This window comes from Zeugodacus cucurbitae, chromosome 2 (assembly GCF_028554725.1).
Source record: "Zeugodacus cucurbitae isolate PBARC_wt_2022May chromosome 2, idZeuCucr1.2, whole genome shotgun sequence".
Classification (NCBI taxonomy): domain Eukaryota; kingdom Metazoa; phylum Arthropoda; class Insecta; order Diptera; family Tephritidae; genus Zeugodacus; species Zeugodacus cucurbitae.
In genome coordinates this window covers 55,748,762-55,771,259 of record NC_071667.1, presented here as the reverse complement: position 1 = coordinate 55,771,259, position 22,498 = coordinate 55,748,762, and the positions used below count along the sequence as shown (strand labels likewise).

General features: G+C 32.4%; 9 protein-coding genes across 14 annotated transcripts in view; 6 read left to right on the top strand and 3 right to left on the bottom strand.

The window, feature by feature from the left end:
* LOC105209497 (ubiquitin carboxyl-terminal hydrolase 46) overlaps positions 1-3,550 on the bottom strand; it is a 46,024-nt gene extending 42,474 nt beyond the window's left edge. The window contains exon 1 of the mRNA XM_011179911.3: positions 2,944-3,550. The gene's annotated coding sequence lies outside the window, so the exon portion shown is untranslated. The remainder of the gene's footprint in view (positions 1-2,943) is intronic.
* A 231-nt stretch (positions 3,551-3,781) lies between these two features.
* Positions 3,782-5,301, top strand: LOC105209489 (O-glucosyltransferase rumi-like). The gene is made up of 2 exons (XM_011179903.3): positions 3,782-4,041; positions 4,096-5,301. The coding sequence occupies exons 1-2, from the start codon at positions 3,906-3,908 to the stop codon at positions 5,199-5,201; spliced, it is 1,242 nt and encodes a 413-aa protein (XP_011178205.2). The 5' UTR covers positions 3,782-3,905; the 3' UTR covers positions 5,202-5,301.
* Positions 5,302-5,306: 5 nt separating this feature from the next.
* On the top strand, positions 5,307-6,362 carry LOC105209487 (mitochondrial GTPase 1). The gene has a single exon (XM_011179901.3). The coding sequence runs from the start codon at positions 5,430-5,432 to the stop codon at positions 6,360-6,362; it is 933 nt and encodes a 310-aa protein (XP_011178203.1). The 5' UTR covers positions 5,307-5,429.
* A 77-nt stretch (positions 6,363-6,439) lies between these two features.
* On the bottom strand, positions 6,440-7,369 carry LOC105209488 (chromobox protein homolog 3). The gene is made up of 2 exons (XM_011179902.3): positions 7,179-7,369; positions 6,440-7,116 (listed from the first exon to the last, which is right to left on the bottom strand). Exons 1-2 carry the CDS (start codon positions 7,286-7,288, stop codon positions 6,522-6,524), a joined length of 705 nt encoding a protein of 234 aa, XP_011178204.1. The 5' UTR covers positions 7,289-7,369; the 3' UTR covers positions 6,440-6,521.
* Positions 7,370-7,750: 381 nt separating this feature from the next.
* Positions 7,751-10,142, top strand: LOC105209486 (PC4 and SFRS1-interacting protein). The gene is made up of 2 exons (XM_011179900.3): positions 7,751-8,604; positions 8,986-10,142. Exons 1-2 carry the CDS (start codon positions 7,986-7,988, stop codon positions 10,002-10,004), a joined length of 1,638 nt encoding a protein of 545 aa, XP_011178202.1. The 5' UTR covers positions 7,751-7,985; the 3' UTR covers positions 10,005-10,142.
* Hdgf_0 (DNA repair protein RAD51 homolog 1) lies at positions 10,081-12,226 on the bottom strand. 2 transcript variants are annotated; one of them, XM_011179899.3, is made up of 6 exons: positions 12,080-12,226; positions 11,899-12,024; positions 11,377-11,841; positions 11,226-11,317; positions 11,037-11,166; positions 10,081-10,983 (listed from the first exon to the last, which is right to left on the bottom strand). In XM_011179899.3, exons 2-6 carry the CDS (start codon positions 12,001-12,003, stop codon positions 10,735-10,737), a joined length of 1,041 nt encoding a protein of 346 aa, XP_011178201.2. In that variant the 5' UTR covers positions 12,004-12,024; positions 12,080-12,226; the 3' UTR covers positions 10,081-10,734. The 2 variants fall into 2 exon arrangements, with proteins under 2 accessions (XP_011178201.2, XP_054081879.1); XM_054225904.1 differs by having other exon boundaries at positions 11,899-12,122.
* A 122-nt stretch (positions 12,227-12,348) lies between these two features.
* LOC105209482 (uncharacterized) lies at positions 12,349-13,192 on the top strand. Its single transcript, XM_011179895.3, has 2 exons — positions 12,349-12,509; positions 12,569-13,192. Exons 1-2 carry the CDS (start codon positions 12,478-12,480, stop codon positions 12,837-12,839), a joined length of 303 nt encoding a protein of 100 aa, XP_011178197.2. The 5' UTR covers positions 12,349-12,477; the 3' UTR covers positions 12,840-13,192.
* LOC105209484 (mitochondrial intermembrane space import and assembly protein 40) lies at positions 12,873-13,429 on the top strand. Its single transcript, XM_011179897.3, has one exon. It carries the CDS (start codon positions 12,873-12,875, stop codon positions 13,311-13,313), a length of 441 nt encoding a protein of 146 aa, XP_011178199.1. The 3' UTR covers positions 13,314-13,429.
* Positions 13,430-14,270: 841 nt separating this feature from the next.
* The window catches only part of LOC105209562 (protein similar), a 159,768-nt gene continuing 151,540 nt past the window's right edge, over positions 14,271-22,498 (top strand). Inside the window, exons 1-2 of one of the 5 annotated variants that reach the window (XM_054225901.1) lie at positions 14,271-14,559; positions 15,017-15,301. In XM_054225901.1, coding sequence (XP_054081876.1) covers positions 15,186-15,301 — 116 coding nt within the window. In that variant the 5' untranslated portion in view covers positions 14,271-14,559; positions 15,017-15,185. Of the gene's footprint in view, positions 15,302-22,498 lie in introns of all 5 variants that reach the window. The other 4 variants (XM_054225900.1, XM_054225899.1, XM_054225898.1 and 1 more) reach the window with 4 other exon arrangements.

Here is a 22,498-nt window from a genome sequence, read left to right as displayed (position 1 = left end):
CTTACATTTTTATGAATTACGTAAGTGATCACGTGCAAGAGTTTCCTTAGTATTGAATAATTATGTGTTGAAAAAAAAACTGTTCCAGACCTGGACAGATTTCGTAGGACAATCTATGATATAAGATCATTCGAGACTTCGAACACTTTTTTTTTATTTTTGCAGAAAGCAACGAAAAATATGAAAATCAAGTTTAGGGTAAGTTTGATTTGAGATGAGCAGAATGCGAGCGCGCCTCTAGGAAGATACAAACAATTTAAATTTTAGTATCCGTAAGTCATTCCTTACGAAACATATTTTTCGAAAAAGGTTATTTTACTGTTACTTTAAAGCACATATCAAACAATTTTCTCAAGGAACCAAAATTACTTCGATTTAGTTACACACACATACACATATTGATTGGCAATAACAACATAAAATAGCTGCATTTATAGGCACATCACGCACTCGGCAATGTCGGCTTAATCAATGCAAAGACATAAAAGGAAAATAGAGAAAATGTACCATAATGAATACATATGTATTAGCTATGTAACTCCTACAACTTAAGTGTAAGTTTCGCATTGCATACTTAATTCCAACATAAAATTGGTAGTTATGCCTTTGAAGTGAGTGCAAATAACGAGTATTCTACATATGAATAGAAAATCATTAACCATATAGCGTATGGTTGCACATCCTTCCACTGTTTTTCAGCAACTTATAGTCATCCCTTAAAAAGAATTCACCACAGTATAAAAAATTTTAGAAACGAGAAAATGAACTCTCAAAAAGTGTATGAAAAACGTGGGGTGGAGCATGCGCCTTGCCAATAAAACTAAGAAATGGGAAAATAGAGAATTAGAAAATGCATACATTTATACATATATTTATATGTAATAAATGCATATTTGCAAGTATAAAACACGTTAAAAAAAGAGGCCAAATAAGGATCGAGCTGGTCAGACAAACTGGCAATAAACTTGCGTGGGACTGAAAATATTACCTTTACTATATGTCTATGCATACCTTGATTATTGCCAAAGCGGAAGAGAAGTAGGCATAATGCATTAACAGCTATGTGCACGAAGAACGCATGCAAACAGGAAAGTAATTAGGGTAGCAAAGTTTTATTGAATGCAAAGTTGAGTCATGAAATGTTAGGCAGTGCATAAGATATAACATAGGTTTGAAATAAGGAAATCCCAAGAGATTTTTCGTGCAAGCAATAGCACATATTACATACATACATAAGTACATGAATATTGTGCGTACATATTTAATTTTTACATTATTTTAATTAAAAGCCATATGCAGAATTCTCAGACAGCTTGTCTCTCATGGCACTGCCCTCAAAAGCTCCTACTATCGAATCGTCCATACAGAAACTATAAACATACATTTTAGTGTTTGCCGTTGTATTTTATTTATAGCCGGCACACAAGTATATCTAATACAAAGCGTCAAAACATATACGAAAATGTCGCTGAACTAATAAAATGAAGCAGCTACACCCACTCATCAATCGTCGCTCCAGCCAATTGGAACAACTGTTTTAGCTGTAAGAAATTATACAAAAAGCTTAAGATGTTATAAAATATTTATGCAGTTTTCTTGCAGTCAATTGGAAGCAATATTTCTACAATATATTTAACTTCAGAAACGTTCTCAAATACATAGTGTTGATTAATGGTATATAAAGCTTCTTTCGGAAAGCTATGTTAAAATGTTGTGAGTTTTTTATGACATTTGTTGTGTATACATACGTATAAGTATATTAATAGAGACAGTTTACAAAATATTTAATTAGAATATACTCATCACCAATTTGTTTACGAAGTGATCATATTTAAATACATCTGTATGTATGTAGACTGTGAAATAGATTTATTTGACTATTAAAATGCACTATTACTAAGAATATGTAAATAACATATATGTCAGTACCCATTTTTTATTAAATACGAAAATTGTCCAACCTACATAAAAACTCAATGAACTATAACGTCAAAAAATAACAGCGAATTTATGTGACTGAAAACTGGTTTTCTTGCTTGACTCATTTTCAAGTCATTGCTTGAAGAATCAAAATTATTTAACCAGCCAAACATTTAAAAGTTAATACCAAACGAATATGCAAACAGCTTAAATCTATACATACACATAGTACCTATGAATGCGTGCATTATTTTATAAAATTATAAAATCTTGCATTTTTTGAGTAGTGAGAATTAACAGCAAATAGTAAAGAAAATAATGAAGATTTTTGAGTTCTTAAATCCATTTACATTTATTTTAATTGTCTAACTGACTAAGCAGTCATCTAAAGCGCGAGCGCATAATGAGTGGTTAACAAAAACAGTAAAATTAATTGCCAAGTGGTAGATGACGGCAACGTATAGGAGTGCAAAACTCATTTCCGTACGAATGTTAACAACAAAAGTGTTTAATATTCATATAGCTTTCTGATGATTGGTCACACGCAGTTGGTGTCTGTCGCAATTTTGCACAGATAAATGGAAATTGTAAAGAGGAATAAATAGCGCGGCAGAGAGAAGTAGCAGAGTGAAATTTTATAACATAGCTTCGACAGTCATTCGTTTGGTAGCACATACATATGTACGTACGTATATGTTATAAAAAAATAATTGCGGCGAAAACATAAATAACTTATATTTAAAAATAAAGCATTAAAGTAGTATATAATGCATAATTGGCAATTGGTTAAGCAAGGATGTGTAATTCCAATCAGCCAACTTGTGCAGAACGTTGGCAACTCCGGCATTATTTGTGCAAAATCAATTTGTTGCTAATCTAACTGTTTTCTAACTTCCCATGACCACTTACATGGAAAAACCAATTGCCAACATATTTTGCGCGTACTTCAAACTTGTAAAATATAAACCATTTATTAAATATTTTAATGGGAAGAGTTTTGTAATGTACTTTTGAAACACATACCTTATTTAGTTTGAAATTCAAAACGATTTCTCAACAAACTTAAGTTGCCGTCGTCAACTTTGAGAAGGTCGGTCAGTTCGTTCGCCCTTGGTAGGGTGCTGGCAGGTGCGCCACAGAAAACAGCTCCACCGTTGATATGTGGACTTCACAAGTCGTTATTGGGGGCGTCCACCTACCTATCGCTGGCTTTTAAATCAGTTTTATTTACTTTTATATGTAAATTTATCCTTTTTCACTCGCTCACTGTTGAATAATTTACTATTTAATTAGCAGTTATGTATTTCTTCTTTCCTTTCTTTTCCATTTATCTTTACTGCTTTTTGGCTTAACTTTTTCTGTCACGTAAATTATACACAATGGCTCACTTCACACTGATTTATTTCTGTCGGCAGTTATTGACTTTTCATGGATATTTCATGTAATTGTAGCATCGAATAAAGTATTCTTCACATTTGTATAAAATATTTTTCTCAATTTTGAATTCGATTTTCGATCTTGAACACGGACTTATTTTGACGGCATCGTCAATTTTTTCGTTTATGATGGCTCGATTTCGTTTCGGAAGTAGCGTAAAACAAAATTGCTGACGACAGTCCAGCAGAACGCAGGGTCGTATTAAAAATGCACAGGTGTTGTGTACGTTCAATTAACATTATTAAACTATTATAAATGAAAATATTAATTTCCAATAAGATGCTCAGAATTGAAAAGAGCATACGCATAAGGAAACAAATGTAAAAATAATTTTTAATTATTTTTTTTTTATTAAAATCTTTAATATTTGATTTTATTGAATGGCATATTAAAGGGATTGCAGCAACGTATATCATTGGTTTTTTTGCTTTGTTACTGTAAGAGAAAATCGAACAAGCCTGCGCTCAAAAGTAGTTGTTGGAGAATGTTATTGTTTGCCGGCATATAATTTTTGTTAAAGTAAACAAAAATATATCTTATTAGAAATAATGAATTTATTGTTTTGGTGTTTGGTTTTAATAACCAATAATTGTTTTGCACAATCAACAGTTGGAGACAGTGACTTTAGTAACGCATGTACTGCAGAAAGCATAGAAAATTGTTCACATTTGGATATTGATAACAGTAGGGAATGTCTATTATAAACCTGATCTTTTATTAACCACCTGATTTTTGTAGACAATATCATAGAAAATGAAGTAAGGACATCTCTAAAATCATATGTTCCATGTGCAGATGAAGATGATACGGATTGTAATTGCTATAGTGATGTTATACTAAATGATTTAAAACCATATCAAAAAGGTATCACTAAGCAAATGCTAAACAATACTGCAAAATATGGTACACGATACAAAATTTTGAACCAACAACTATTTCGCGACAAAGAATGCATGTTCCCCGCACGATGCAGTGGTATTGAACATTTCCTATTAAAACTTTTACCCGCACTACCAGATATGGATATGGTAGTAAATACACGAGATTGGCCACAGGTTCTGACTGGACTTGGCAGCAGAATTGGACCAATATTCTCATTCTCTAAAACAAGTGACTATTTAGACATCATGTATCCAGCATGGACATTTTGGGCTGGCGGTCCTGCAATTTCTCTTCATCCAACTGGTATTGGTCGTTGGGATTTATTGCGTGATAGCATATCCAAAGCTGCAACAAAAACACCATGGTCTGAAAAGCTACCACTCGTATTTTTTCGTGGATCCCGCACATCCGATGAACGCGATGCTCTAGTTCTCCTATCACGTCGCAGACCCGACTTAGTTGATGCAAAATATACCAAAAACCAAGCCTGGAAGTCTCCTAAAGATACACTTAACGCTGAGCCTGCGAAAGAAGTTTTGTTAGAAGATCATTGTCAATATAAATATCTCTTCAATTTTAGAGGAGTGGCTGCTAGCTTTCGTTTCAAACATTTGTTTCTTTGCAACTCTTTAGTATTCCATGTAGGCGATGAATGGAAAGAATTTTTTTACTTCGCACTAAAGCCATGGGTGCATTACGTGCCTCTTAAGAGTTATCCCAGTGAAAAAGAGATAGAGAACATTTTAACTTTTTTCCAAAACCATGATGATCTAGCTCGTGAAATTTCTGAACGCGGATCGCAGTTTATTTCACAGCACTTACGCATGCAAGACATCGAGTGCTATTGGAAGAATCTCTTACTATCATATGGAAAGCTAATCACTTTTAAGGTTGAAAGTGATACTGAACTTGTACAAATTAAACCTCCAGGAGACAAGTCCAACAAGAAGCAGGAACTATAAGTAAAAATTATGATAAATATAATATATACTAAGACAAAGTACATAATAGCTCTCTACAATCCGTTAATATCTCAATAAAATATATTTGTTTACAATTTTATATTTTTGAGGTTATTTTCACCGGCTAAAAGAAATGTCAAAATCATATGTGCATAACATATTTTTTATTGCACAGGAAATTTCGTGTATTGTTAATAATATTGTGTTGTTATTTAATTTTAAGTAAACATGTCTTTCCGGGAGGCATATAAATTAGTCACCAAACAGGCAATTCGCTGGTTTCCTGGACACATGGGCAAAGGATTAAAGCAGATGCAACAAAAATTAAGGTCCGTGGATTGTATAGTAGAAGTACATGACGCCCGTATTCCCTTTTCAGGGCGAAATCCGGAATTCCAACACACTATATCTGGTGGAGCGAAACCACATATACTTGTTTTAAATAAAAAGGATCTCACTGACATACGTGAACAACGGAAGATAGTTAAAGAGCTACAAGAACGTGAAGGCATTGAACATGTTATATTTACTAATAGCAAAAATCAGCAATGCACCGGCATCAAACGTATGTTACCCTTAGCGCATACATTGATATCTAACTCGGATCGATATAATAGAGCTGGATTAAAGGAGGCGAGTATCATGATAATAGGTGTACCAAATGTTGGCAAAAGTTCGCTCTTAAATGTGTTACGGAATAAAAATTTACGCAAGAAAAGTGCAACACAAGTTGGCAATAAAGCTGGTGTTACACGTTCTGTTATGGAACGCATTAAAATTAGTGAAGATCCTTTAATATATATGATTGATACACCCGGAATTCTCGAGCCACGCATAACGGATGATGAAATGGGTATGAAACTAGCTTTAGTGGGGTGCTTGCCAGATCATTTAGTTGGTGAAGAACTGATAGCAGATTACCTGTTATATTGGATGAACAAAAACCACCGGTACGAATATGTTAAAGAAGTGGGATTAGAAAACCCTACAGACCACATTACAGAAGTTTTAGTGTCGTATGCCAAAGGTCTAGGTGCAGAAAGAAAATATAAAAACCTCGATGGACAAATAGTAAATATTCCGGACATTATGGTAGCAGCACGTAGATTTATTAAAATTTTTCGAAGTGGTGCCTTCGGAGGGGTTAATTTAGACAGATGATTTATTTTTGAAAAAGTATATATATTTATAAATTGCGGAAAATATGAGCAAAATATAGCATATGTACACATACCATAATTATTTTTAATTTTTTATTTAAATGTTTAAATAGATTTATGCAAAAGCACAAGGACTAAATATATTGTTGTTAGTATTTATTTATAGTGCTGAACTATCTAGAATTGGTACATCGATGGCTATGTTACCAACTCCAGGTACTGGAATAGAATAGGATACAGCGGCGCTATCAACACTACCGGTACTTTCGTTAGCGTTATGTTGGGTTACATCGCCCGCCAATAAATTACTAGTTCCATCCGTTGCGGCAGTTTCGGAAGTGGAAGTTGCTGGTTCCGGATTGCCTGCAGGTGCTTTCAGTTCATTCATATTCATAACTCGTAGTTCGTCTGGAACACCTAACAGACGTTCATTTATAACACGTTGGAAAGGTGACCGTCTTTCAAAGAAATCAATTACGAATTCGGGGTTCTTCTGCCTTACTTCCTCTCCAGCAACCAAATCAAGCTCATCGCAAAATTGCCACTTAATTAGATACGATACGTCACCGGTCTCATCAGTGGCACCAACAATTTGTTCCATTGCGAAACCACGATCATATCCGCGCGGTTTTTGAATCTCCTCAACCTTCGGCTTCTTTTCGCCACGTTTCTTTGACTTTGCTCTGGATTCTTCAAACTTTTGTATCAAAGCTGGACAATCACAATTTTCCTCTGGTTCCCAAGTATTCTCCGCACTGTAAACAAAAATCTTGTTTATATTGTTTTGATGTACATATGATGTATATTACAAACATACCTAGGGTATCCACGCCATTTAATAAAATATTCAACTTTTCCTTCCGGTGTTATCCGTTTGTCGACAATCTTTTCGACAACAAAACCCGTTTCCTTAACTGTACGTACCATTATTTAGTTTAAACAATTATTAATTTAATAGCAAAACTCCAATCAAATAAGCGAGAGATACACGAAAACATGAAAACTCAGAGTTGCATTAAGAGGTACCCTAAAAAAATTCAAAATACTGGAGGGTAAAAATATATTCGTTTTACACTCATTAACGCGAATACTATGATTACAAAAAATACATTTTATATAAACATAAATGCGTATATTTAAATATGAAAAATCAGAAATATTTTATATTAGTATTTGTGTATTAATTATTAGCACACGATATGTGGTGAATGTATTATTAAAAAAGAATCTCTGACACCCTAATCGAAAAAGGTAGCAATGCAGTGCTGCATTAAATCTTCAATAAATTGACTTAAATGATTTTTGAAAACTCTTTTATAAATTTGTAAATTTTCCAATAACTACTAAATTAAGATAGTATATATTGAATCAATCTTTAAAATAAATTTTGAGAACATTTTCCTTTTTTTGGTGTTTAACCCCACGACTCGCCGTAGGTAGCAAAACACCATACCACGAAGCCCGCAGTTTACTGTGGTGAATATAGCTACAAAAGTTACAACAACTACAATAGAAAGTGTACTACTGTGCCTAAACATATTAAACAAAAGCGTGGAAGTGGCTTCGGAAATATCTATATTTTTGTTTAGAAAATTTACAATTTAGTAAAATAAAAGCAAACATAATGGGCAAGGAGAAGAAGCAATTCAACATTGGAGATTTAGTTTTCGCTAAGGTGAAGGGCTACCCGGCATGGCCCGCTAAGATAACTAAGTATAACAATAAAAAGTACAGCGTGTACTTTTATGGAACTGGCGAGACAGCCAACATTAAAGTGGAAGATCTCTTTCAGTATGCCGAGAGTAAGGAAAAATTTGCTACCGATAAAAATCTTAAACGTTCAAATTTTCGCGAGGCTATTGAACAGATAGAGGCAGCTCTGATTGGGGAAGACTCTGCACCAATCGATTTACCGGAGGCTGCAGCTGTAGCAGACGAATTGTTAGATGATGGAATTGATGGATTTGCGGATGTCACTGCTGATGATTCGCAAATACAAGAAAATGCGGCTCAGGATACAGTAGAGCAGGTTGCTGACTCTGGGGCAACAAATATGGATGAATCGTTACCAATTAAACCAAAAGAAGAAAAGCAGGTTCCAGTAGTGACATCTACTACTGATAACGCTGAATTAGTCAGTCGCAGTGGGCGCAAAATCAAAACGAAACGGTACATTGATGAAGTGCATGAGGGCCCCAATCTATCTCATTCGCCACCATCGAAGAAAAAAGTACCAGCAGAAGGTAAGCACATACAACTGAAGATAAAGAAGTTAGCGGGCAATTTTGTTTATTGAAACAGAATGGAATTGGAACGTGTAGTTTGTGTTTCATATAAATTTGGCGGACATACATATGTTTAAACATTGACAATGTTTATCCTAGGCATACTTTGTTATTTTGTAATAAATTATTGCTAAAACTGTATATACCTACTAATGGGGTGAAGACAATGAAATAGTTCATAAACTGCTAATATGAAAGAAAATTGCCTGCATCTGCCTGTTTAAGGCGAATTTTGTTTTTGTTTAAGGCAAAGTTTATATTTTATATTATTAAGTACTATAATTGTATTTTCTTTTAATACTTTTGCGAATATTTCACACAATTTTTGCTTTTTTATAGGTATTGGCGCAGATACGAAAAAATCTGCTAAAAAGTCGAGCAGTTCCTCTAAGCCAACGGCTACCATAACGCCAACCGTGAAAACTTCGGCTGGTAACAAAAGTGAAGTGTACAACAACCTCTTATTAGCTTTCGTACCACCAGCTAAATGTGTTGGCATCAAATTGGATTATGGAAAACCAGAATCATTCGCCACACCGGCCGAACGTACTAAATGGGAAGAGAAGTCGCGAAAAGAAGCTGGAGACTTGAAAGAAAAATTGGAAATTGGCCAAATAAAATTGGATGCGGTAAAAGATCGTGTGATTATAAATCCTCCAAGGTCAAAAATACATCAAGATGCTGCCAGCAGATTTACTAACCAAATGATAGAGCAAGAAGATGCGCTTTTTGTTGAACGTGATTTCATACAAATGTCGCAGCAATTGCGTGAGAGTTTGGGCCTAAAGAGCGCCGACGTTAATCGGTGTGTCGAGTTGCTTAAGCAGTATAAAGATTTTGAATTATCACAATTAATGCTACTACGCAATCCAGATTGTGTGGACATTATAAGACGTTTACGCCGCTATGTTGGCAATTTAAAAGAATGGTCTTTGAGTGCTGAGGAAGAAAATGAATTCAGAACTAAAGCAGAAGTTATACGCAATGAGGCAATTGTTATTTACAATTATTTCAAAAAAATATTTAAAATTCCAGCTGATCAACAATTTTGGGAGCCTTTCTGTGATCAAGTAAAAACCTACAAGGAGTGCACAAAACATATTAGCGAGCAAAATCGTATTACAATGAGTGAGAAAACCTATATGAGTGTACTTGCTAATTTTAAAAAGGATGGAAAAAGTGCACAGGATAAAGGTGCAGATTTAAAAAGTGATGCTGAGAAGGAAAACACAAACGAAGATATCCAAGCGGATGCTAACGAAAAAACAAACCAGAGCGACACCGAAACTGACAGAACAGAAATGGACGAGTCCAACGTAAACACAGAAAGCAATATACTAGAAGCTGTAGAGGCTTAAATATTCCTCGTTCAAAATATAAATATTTGAATAAACCAGATCATTCATTGTCGAACTGGTCATGTAACTGTTGGAGATCTATAAATAAAAAAGTTCTTTAATCCATACATACATACATATGTAAATGAAAACACATTCTGTAGTATATTTAATTTTTTTTTTAATTCCGAATCGAATAATGTATCGAAAAAAAATAAATCTATTGATAAATAATATCGGCTTATAAAACTATACTGTTGTTTGAAACAGATATATTACTCTAATAAAATATGTCGTCTCGCCTACTAATTAAACCAGCGGTATTGGTTTCGATATGCTTGAGCACATCTTTCACATCATCTATTGGTTTTATAATGTGTACTCCAATAAGTTGCCAAAAAATCATAAATCTTTTCTGTATTTACACTTCTGTTGTCAAGGTTTTTGTTATTTGACTTAATTAATGTTGTAAATGCGCGTCAGCAGCTAGTGAACTGCGTTGCATCACATAAATCCAAGAATTATTAAATTTAGTATTTAGAGATTTTCTAAACGCATACACATAATAAAGCTATCCATATCTATAAAACATTTGCTTAAATATCATTTTATTGCGTAATTGAAAATCCAATTACACATCAAAATTTAAAAGTAAGTATTAATGATTTAAATGTTAACGAGAAATAAAGTTAATACGTTATTGAAAACAGCTTATTTGATTTTAAAAATTATATAAATAAATTAATTTTTGTTATTCTTTTGCGTCACCGATACCGTCGGGTAAAATGGCAAATGTCGCTTCACTCTCGGGTAAGCATGGGGAATCGTATATTTTACAAATACGCGTTTCACCTCGTCCTTTACGCAGATATAGTCTAGTGGTCGAAGCATGGGCGATAATATTTCCACCAATAGGTTTCTTAGTGTCCGCCGCGTACATTGCCGGACCACTATCAACTTGAGCTACCACCTGATTCGTTATAATTACAGCGACACCAAACTAAAAATCAAACAGATTGATATCCATAAAAGAAGTATATTGAAGTTGCTTACCTCATCAGCTAAACGCAACAATAGACGTAAAAAACGTGCCAGATGCATTTGACGTGCCGATAATTCACCACGTCCCGTATAATCCGTGCGGTACAAAGCAGTTGCGCTATCTACCACCAGCAGGGCATACCTAATAATATAGTAAATTATAAATATATATATATTTTCCATGTAAGTGTTTTAAGTCACCTTGATTCCACCATCATTGCTGCAGCTTGTGTCAGCAATTGTGTCTGATGATCTGTGTTGTAGGCTCGAGCACAGGCGACGTTATCTAGTACCTTGAAAAGTGTACAGTGATAATGCTTTGTTTTAGTTACTAATTACTACTTCAACTCACTTCCTCCTTAACAAGTTTGAATCGTTCCGCAATGGCTGCTAAACGTTCCGGTCGAAATGTACCTTCCGTATCAATATAAAGGCATTTACCTTCACCACCACTACGACTGATTGGTAATTGACATGTTACAGCCAATGTATGACATAACTGTGTCTTGCCACAACGAAATTCGCCAAACATTTCAGTAATGGACCCTGTTTCGATGCCTCCTCCCAGTAATTTATCGAGTTCCTTAGAACCAGTTGTGAGCATAACGATTTCGGAACGTTTTTGATAAATTGATGTGGCAGTGGTGAAGCCCATCGGTACCAACTTGACTGCTTCTGTAAGGATCTTATCAGCTTTTGTTTCAGAGAATCCGCGTATTTGTAGCAACAGTTTTTTTGGTGAAAACGCTACTGATTCCACGGTATGAAATCCAGCCTCTTGTAGTCTTTTGATGTCATTGCCTGATATTCCATTAACCTGTTAACAAATGCAATATATTATATAGGACACTAGCATGATTTTTGTTCCACAGACTTCCAACTTGGTAATTGAGACAGGACCAAATTCTTCTTCTAACTCCACAGAACAGTTTGCCACAGCGGTGGAGTCTATGGTTTCTTGTTCCCGCATATATGACATAATTTCAAATTATACTCAGATCTTTAAAAACAATATTTTTTATAAGTATTCGCAATGTCTTAAATGTTATATTTACACTCCTTGATGGTGATAAACAAATTGAAAATTGCGCTCGCATTTTTAAGTGCTGCCAATTTATTATTATAAATTTAAAATCTTCAGGAGAAAGTGTATATGAAAATATTAAGAAATGGAATTTGATTGATTCAAAAATGTTTCAATTTTTTATTCTACATAAGTATATTATTTTTATTAAATATATTATAAGCATAATTTCACCATTTGTGGTATAATTGAATAATATAACTGAAGTGGGTATTACTTCTCGCGTTCACTGAACGTACCAAAGTGACATTTGGATAACCTAAAAAATTACATAAAAACAAAAAAGCCGACATGTTCTCATATTTTCTGTAGCGACAAAACTTATAATTCTAATAAAATCTGCTAATATTTATATAAATCATAAATAGTATGACAAACTATTTTCACTTGGATGTGGAATTGTGAGTAACATTGCTAGTTAATGTAATAATCATTCATAATTATATGCAACGTGTGATAGGAAACTACGCGACGAAGAAAAAGCTGTTGTTACACCTGCCTACTTTCTTGGCAGCATAGAGGAATCACTTCAAAGTTTTTTTGGTGAAATTGGAGGGCAGACCGATTTACAAGTGATAAAATTTGACAAGAATCAAAAACGAGCAATTCTCCGAGTAAACGAGGAATTTGTGACACGCACTCGCTCAGCAATTACATTAATTGGGCATTATCAAGACATTCCTTGCCATTTCTTAATAAAGAATACATCTAAGGAGAAGCTGGACTTTTAAGTTTTCCTAATTCGCATTAATAAGTAATATACAATGTCGTACTGCAAAGTATTTGGCAAAGACAAAGTTTTCTTCGTCACCAAAGAGGATCATGCAACACCCAGCACCATTGAGCTGCCACCACCAGAACCACCACAAGGTCTTATTACCAGTGATGGCGAAATTAATTGGAGTTGCCCTTGTCTAGGAGGCATGGCTACAGGTCCATGTGGTGTTGAATTTCGTGATGCATTTTCTTGCTTCCATTATAGCAAAGCAGATCCTAAGGGCTCTGATTGTTTCGAGGCTTTTAGATCAATGCAAGATTGCTTTACGCAGTATCCTACAGTATACAATAAATCTACTGGTAATGATGAAGATGACGAAGAGGGCGGACTGAACATGCCAACTTTGGAGGAAGAAGCTGCGAAAGAACCCTCAAGTTTTGCCCCTAGTGTGGAAGGAACGGCAGTACTTACCAAAAAGGAGAATTAATATATGGGTGAATTGGGAAGTAAAAGTGTACATTTAAAGTTGGATGGAAATTTCTTCAACCAACAATGAAGTTCGGTATACAAATATAATATAATTTTGTTATAATTGCATTTTCATTTACATTTTTGAAATGTTTTTCGTTACTTTGAAAAATAGATACTTAGTTATAGTTTACAATACAAATAATAATTTGAAATATAGAAATGTATATTATTCCAACAATTGAAATATAAAAAATATTGTTCTTATTTTTATCTGATTTTGCGGAAATTGTTGTATTAGCTTTTGAAATATATAAGATATTTTATAAAAAAAATTCGACAAATACGCATTAAACTTGTATTGCTGTCGAATCAATGAACACAATTTTTTGAAATAATCTTTAAAAAAATCTCAATGACAAGTTTTTAGCATAATATATATATTATTTACTATATACATAATTATTTGCGCACATAGTATTTATTTTCAGTCTACTTTATTATATTGTGCGATGTCCAGACACTGTATAACATTGTTTTCTTATTCACTCGTTTTATTAAAATAAAAGGAGATAGCACGAAAATATTTTGATGAAACGCACTGGCCTTGAATGCAGGGTTGCTTTTAATATAAGTATTTGTTCATTTTAATATTTTGACCTCAATATTTTTTGTCATATTTTCACACCTTTTAACAGTGTTACCAGGTTGAAATAAAGGGAGATGTAACAAAATAACTTTATGTATAAATACCTGTTGTCTTAAGATTTCGACTTCTCTCGTCGAAGCGAAGTATGTAAATTTAAATTATATATATTTATTATATATATTTGGAATAAATATCATGATTTGCTGCATGTAATTGATATAGTTAATACATATGAAAATGTTAATTCAATTTTGTTGCAACCCTGATTTGTTTTAGTTTATTTCTTTCGTTGATTCTTTTACCAATTACGTCGTCGTCGTGCATGTTCGTTCAGTCACTTATTTCGTCAATTTTTTCTATTCCTTTTTGATATTAACTTCACCATTGTGTAAAGGAAATAAATCTAAAATAGTGAAATGAAAATTGATTGTGTTAATATTAATGGGCAATAAAATGCCTAATAACTATAGAGTGTGTAATCTGCAAAAGCAAGAGTGTATCTCAAATAAATTATTGGTTCAAAAGTGTAAAGTGCAATTTTGCGATAGATTGAGAAAGACACAAAACAAGTGTGGAAAATTTCTCATTTAAAACTCAGCAGCAACTCATAAAAACAGTACGTCTTTTATATACGAGAATATTCTCCGTGGTCTTGGGCACCCTTGTCAAAATTCCACAATTTTCGCTTCCACTTGACATTGTGGAGTGCGCGGCAATTAAGTCTAGAATCATAGTGCGAAGAAAAAAAAGGCGGAAGAAGTAAAAAAGAAAGTCTAATTGCCAACAGCCACCAGGGTCGTGAGTGTGGAATTGCTTTCTTCTATCTGTCCTATTTTGCTCCAAAGTCGGTGACCATTAAATCCATCATCGATCAACAAATCGATTGGGTAATAGTCCTCAGTGAGCTTGAAGAAAAGGAAGAATAGTAAAAACTATATTTGTGTTTTTAGCTAACAGCTAAGTGTTATTGAAGTGTTACAAAGAGTTAATCCTGTTTCTGTAATATTTCAGTGCCAATGCAAATGTCAAACTTATTTTTTGTTTTTAAAAATAATTGTGTCATATTAATAAAGGATACAAGCAAGTTTAAGTGATACATTGAGATAATTGGCGGGCAGCAAACAATTCAATTCAGCAGCCGCCACTACTATCGAATAAATACAGATAAGATATATAATTCAATACTGAAAAAAAACTCTAAAAAACCAAAATAAAAAAATATTTTAATAAAAATTCAACAAAATGGTTGCAATCAGTTCGGGCATCAATGCGTCAAATATAAAGAAAACAGCTGCTGTCGAGTCTTCAGCCTCCACAGTGATGTTGACCGCCAGTGGTAAACCAAAGGAAAAAAGGAGGTATGTATATAAAGCTTATGAAAATACGATCTATCACTGTCTTATGTCAATATAGTTATAATAGCTACATATTATAGTTTTTTTTTTGTTTTTGTTAAAAATGCTCTATGCATATTTAAACTGTGCTTCTTATAGAAAATTCGTAAATTGAAAACTAACACTGTGTACACTTATTTATTGGCATTTAAAGTACTCTACTTCGTTTAATTCCAACGCAACCATGTACCTACATGACAAATGGATATGTATTTTTATTCCACAGATACTATGTATATGTTTTCAGTTCCGATCTTCTCCATATTTGTACCACCAAGCTGATTAATATACATTTTTTTTTTTTTACCATGCAATTTTTCTCCATTTATGTCTCAATTTTGTGGAATAAATTCTGGAGGGTGACAATTATTTCTCGAATTCTTATTGGAGTAGTTTACATTACAATACCTGAAAATAATAATGATACATAGGTATACATGTGGTTTCAACGGCTTGTACTTCCCTATACATTTTATTTTACAGTTAGCTTAGTAGTAAACATTTCGTCATGGAACTTTTTGGACCTTTTTTGTATTTAGTTTTGAATTTTTTTTTTTTAAATTTTCCATAATCAAAAATAATATATAATTTAAGGTATTCACAGTATTATATATAATATCTTTGAGTGTCGATCTTCCAAGATATGTTATTTATATATATGTATATCTTTTTTTCCTAATTCTTTCATTCGCTTTAGATTGTTATTCATTTCCATTCAATTGCTTTATTACGCAATTTCTTTAATCACCTTGACCTGATAAACTGTACCTATGCATATGGAGACATTTTATTTTACAAAATTGTTTAGATTCACAATTCGCATGCCATCATGGTTAAAGTAAAAAAATAATAAAAAATGTATTTGTTAAAAATTTAAATGCTATGAACAAGTTTAATTTCATGCTCAAATAATTAGGAATTTTAGGCATTTAAATTTGAAAGTACAAAGCTCTAAGAAATAGGAAACTATGACAGTTAGCCATTGTGTATTGGTAAGCGATTCAAACAATTCCTCAATAAACTAATACTCGTAGAACGTACAAAATGCAAGAATGAGCAAATAGCCAGAATACACAAATTTGTGCATGCAATCAACATAATTTATGTATGTATAATTGCAAACTTTAATTGTTTCTTTTGTACCGTTTGGTATATTAACCTTGAATTTATCAAGTTGAATGTTAACACTACGAGGTCGTTAGAAGTAAAATGAAATTTACAGTTTTATGCAACAAATAAAACTATTAAAAATATATAAAACTTCAATAAACTATTTTATTTTATTTTATTTTATTTTTTACATATACCATTTGCGTACGAAGCTCTGAATATAATATATTAAATAATATTATTATATTTCTGTGTACTTGAATTACCATATAAACAAATGTGTTGGTATGCGGGTAGGTATTACTCACGTGTTAAAAACAATTAACATTTGAGTTTCAAGTCAAGAAGTGAATGCTAAAGTGTGAGCAACATTTTGCATGTTTTATTCGCTACCAAAAATACTCGTGGAATAAAAACAATAAAAATTAGCGTCGAGTATTGCAAGAAGTTACTAGTTACTACTAGTGTTGTTATGGCAGTTGTGATGGATAGAATTTGGAATTTGTCGATTATATAAAAATTAGTAATTCTTGTTTTGGCTGCGGCAGCCCTAACAGTTTGGGGGGATTTCCATTTACGGGGACAGTACTTGGCTGGATGAAAAACCGTGTCAAATCCGGTTTTGAAGATCAGGAACGATATATTCGTTGTTCTCCCAAACATTATGTGGTTCAAAAAATAAGAAAAAAATGTTTTACATTACACACATACATACAATCATATGTACAATTGTAAACTGCAACACATAAATTTTTGTTTTGACAACGACCTTGAGTTCACGAGTTCAATTGCTTTTCACCTTGCTTGAGCGTTTGCATTAAAGTGCATATAGCGACTGATATTCATAGTCAGCTGATTCTTTAGTTACATTAGATACCAATTCTTCATAACAATAACAAGAAATATTTGTATTTTTACCAACAAATATGAATATGAATATTAAATGAATTTATTTGAGTTTTAAAACTAAAATCACTATAATTTTCAAAAGTTATTATTTAATTAAATTTAAAATTTCACTTTCTTTTTTAAAACGACAAGTGCATAAAATCACATGAAAATAAAATTTCTCAAAATTGTACGAAATCCAATTTGAATTTTTTTTTATTTTATTTATAGCTAAAATCTTGTAATTTTACACATTTTTTTGTGTCTACAACAACACGTTTGTTCTCATTTGTTTTGACTTCGTTTTCGTTCGCATATTACACGCTAGTTTCTTTGTAATGTGGGCATGTGCATATGTATGTCCATATGTATGTGTGTAGTAGGCATGTGCTTGTGAATTATGTCTTTATCAATTCACCCGTTTTCTTATCTCATAACTTTTGAGGTTTTAAAAATTTATAAGATTTTTGTCTTCCTCCACGCCTTTGCATTCAATGTAGAGTAGCATTTGCATGTATTTAAAATGTGGATATTTTTTTTTTTTTTTGTTTTCTGTTCCATGCTCCAATTTTAGTAGAAGCTGTTCGTGAAGCCAAGCTGATTTCAGAGCAGGCCTACGTGACTTTCCACTGACTTGGAACAGCCGAAGCTTACATGAAAATTTATACATATAGTAGAAAAACAACCGGCTTTTGATTGGAAAAATTAAACGTTTAAAAATGCAAAACGGCGACACAACTACGTATATACGGGCATACATACATTCCTACATGCGTCCAATTGTGCAGCAAACAACGGGCAACCGTACGCGGGATATGCATCCGTATTGTTTGGGTGCAACTGCTCAATACTAACACGTTTTCCACCACACATTCTCACTGCCTATATGCATATGCATGTATATATCTATGTTGGGTGTCTTAAATGTTTTTGTTTTCATAAAAGTTGTTGTAGCGTGTGATTGCATCTATGCCAGCTTAACGTCGTTGTTGCTACCTGTTGTGTCGCGATATTTGCTTTTCTTTAGGCATCACTATTTGAAGGGGTTTATGAGTATTAATAACGAAATCTGGTTTGATTGGGATTCGAAATTTTTTCTACCTGGAAGTTTGTTTACATAATAAAATTAGATAGAAGAATAAGGCATAATGGAACTTTTACGCCTATTTTTTTATGGAATTGTAAAAATGATATAACCTTTATATTCAATATTGGATCGATTAGCGCAGCGCTTTCAGATGAAAACTTTTTGACATCAGAGTACAACTTTGTAGTCAGTTTTTTATCAGTTTCTTTTTAGTCGGACTCCACGATGTACTATTACATATTTTTTGGAACCAAAGTAATGGTTTGTTTCGAAAAAAAAATCGAAATAAATTCAAGCACTAATTATATTCCGTAAATATATGAATCACAACAAACGCATTTCAGTTAAAAACAAGAAAAAACGTTAACTTCGGCTGTACCGAAGCTAATATACCCTTCACAGGTGCATTTATTTTAGTAACTATGTGTTTAAGCAAATCTAGAGACGTAAGAAAATGTAAGTAAAAAATAAAGAAAACATTTTACTAATTCTTTTTAGTCGGATTGTTTGCTAGAAACATTTAGGTTATATAGTTATCTGAACAATTTCTTCGGAGATTATATTATTACCCTAAGCAGTAATCCATGTCAAATTTCGTGAAGATACCACGTCAAATGTGAAAATTTTCCATACAAGCCATTGATTCCGATCGTTCGATTTGTATGGCAGCTATATGCTATAGTGAACCGATCTGAACAATTTTTTCGGATATTAAATTATTTCTATGAACAATCACTCGCACCAAATTTCGTGAAGATATGTAGTAAAATGCGGAAGTTTTCCATACAAGCCCTTGATTCCGATCGTTCAATTTGTATGGCAGCTATATGATATAGTGAACCGATTTGAACAATTTTTTCGGAGATTAAATTATTTCTATGAACAATAACTCACACCAAATTTCGTGGTAAAATGCGGAAGTTTTCCATACAAGCCCTTGATTCCGATCGTTTAGTTTGTATGACAGCTATATGCTATAGTGAACCGATTTGAACAATTTTTTCGGAGATTAAATTATTTCTATGAACAATAACTCACACCAAATTTTGTGAAGATATGTAGTAAAATGCGGAAGTTTTCCATACGAGCCCTTGATTCCGATCGATAGTTTGTATGGCAGCTATATGATATAGTGGTCCGATATCGGCAGTACCGACAAATGAGCAGCTTCTTGAAGAGAAAATAACATCTGCAAAATTTCAAAACGATATCTTAAAAACTGAAGGACTAGTTCGTATATATACAGACATACAGACAGACAGACGGACATGGCTAAATCGACTTAGTTCAACATACTTGATCATTTATATACATATATACTTTATAGGGCCTCCGACGCTTCCTTCAGGGTGTTACAAACTTTGTGAAACTTAATATATCCTGTTCAGGGTATAAAAAGGGTATAAAAAAAAACAAAGTTGGAGAATTTGAGTGCGAATTAAAATAACCGATCCCTATAAACATTTCAAAATATGTAACTTAAATGCTGTAATTTTCAAAACAAGAAGCAAGAACAAATTCAAGGGCAAAATGGCATTGTAAGATAAGAAAAATCTAGTTCTTCGATCGAAAAATTTATATAGCTATAGCTGTTTGTGTTGACCCAATTCCAAAAAAGGTCTTGCGGTGACAATCATAAGTTCTTGTTGATTCATCGGATAAGAAAAAATAGTTTTTTAAATAGAAAATCCTGGAGCTTTTTTCTTTTATTGAAAACCAACAAAATGTATTCTAAAAGCTGTAGAAATTTCATTAAAATCTACTGAGAGGTTTTCGAGTTACAGTTGTCACCAGTTCAAAAACATATTTTTGAGAAAAAAAAGTTTCACACTTCTTTGTTATTTGTCGATTAACTCGATAAGTAATTATCGGATCAACTTTAAATTTTCAGAAAATATTTTTAAGATAATACTTACAAACACTTAACAAAAAAAAAATAAATAAATAAAAATGTATATGAAAATTCTGACTACCCCAAACCCCTTAAGTGAATAGTTTATAAAATGTTGCAAGCATTTCTATACATATCTAAATGGGGTTTAAATGAAATTATCGCCTATTGTCGTCGGAACAGATGCAAGAATGATCAAAGGCTAATCTTCCGTACTTCCGTTTACTTAACATTTCAGCAAAACCAACACGAATGTACTGCTTGATAAATATGTGGATCTAATTTGATAATATAATAATAGCTTAAGTTCATAAAGTTATCTTCGTATAGAACAATATTATTATTATTTTTTCTTAATTTGAGAAAATAAATTCCTATAACAAAATAAAAAAAATGGGTGTAAATAAGTTTTTTATACCAATTTATTTTAGCAATTATATTTTTTGTTAAGGTTTTTGTGTTTTTGAGAAGTGAAATTAATAATTCGTTAATAAAAAATATTGGTTTCATTGATTTGACGCACATACCCACCGTAATTGGCTTTTAAGTAAGAATGTCTGTCATTACCGCTGTCCTCGTTAGAATGTCCATATCATTTACTGAAATACTCGTAAAAACCGCATTATCATTTACATCTCATGCTTTGTCACACTCCTATAGTGCTTACAAATAGTCGGTGCTAGCCGACTTGTTTGGACTACTTCGATGTCGCTTCGTGGCAGATAGCGCTAATTACGATATTTGTAACGTATTTTTAAGATACCAAATTGGAAGGTGGAAAGGTTTTAAGGAAGAACGAGTGCGTTGCAAAAAATGCAGAAGTCATTTCCTCTGCCGTTCTCCAAAAGTGCCGAGTCATTGCAAATATAATTTTAACTCTTAGCGGTATTTGAGTGCATACTTGTGTTGTCTGACAACCCATGACTATAACACACAACAATGTCTATTTCTATTGTTTTGGATTTGAAGGGACCTTGTTATGCGATTACGTGGGTGGTTATTGTTTTTGCAAATTCTATATTATAACAGCATTTGAATTTCACCAGTGTCCGAGTAAATTTCATAACGCAAAAATGTGTAATCTCTATAACCTTTAACCTTGACTGAAGGTCAACAAAAATTTTGTCAATGAAGACAATTTGAGTTGGGTTCATTTCACAGATGCAGCTATAATACAAAGAATTGCAAATCGTTTATGCTTCGCATAAGAATCCCTAAGTTTTTCCATAATAAAGCCCTATATTTCTTTGACAAGTATGAGTAAGCGTTTAGCATTAAGGTGCATAATAAATCGCAAACTCGTGTTTAAACAGAAATAATCAGAAAAGCCAGCCAGATTTAGCTCAAATACACAAACTTTTATGCGCTCCGCCATATTTAGAAGAAAAATCGGATAAGTAATATTTTGATCCCTTATTATGTTTTCTCATAGCTTATTTCGTTTCCGTTGTTTTCTTTTCAACACACTAAGGTATATCATTTCGGAGAGCAAATGTTAAACAATTAAATCACAAGAACATATATTTGTCATGTTGAATTTATAATAGCCGCAATTTTTGGCTCCCAAATATTACACCCGCCACCACAATTTCACCGTTTCACCTTGTTTTGTGTAAATAAAAAACGTGAATATACCGCTCAAAACTGCTTCGTATACAGATTACAAGTAAAACATGCCTTGGCGTTCATATTCTTATTAACTCTCGGAAAAGTTGTGAAAACGAAAGTTATTTGGTTATAAAAGCCAAAATATTTGTTTATCTGCCTTATTAATGCATAATAAATATTTGTCAAACTATTTTTTTTACAGTTAAAGTAGCATTAAATACAATTTAATTGAATTATGGATACTTTTTTAGAAAAATATTTTTTTTTTATTTTAAATAAAATAATTATTATAAATAAAAAAATAAAAGAAAATGAAAATCATAATAAAATAAAAATAATAATAAAAAATAAAATAAAATAAAAAAAAATTTAAAAAAATAGTAATAATAAAAAATAAAAAAATAAAATAAATAATAAAAAAATTATATAAAAAATAAAAAAATAAAATAAAAAATAAAAAAATAAAATAAAAAATAAAATAAAAAATAAATAAAATAAAAAATACTAAAATAAAATAAAAAATAAAAAAATAAAATAAAAAATAAAAAAAAAATAAAAAATAAAAAAATAATAAAAT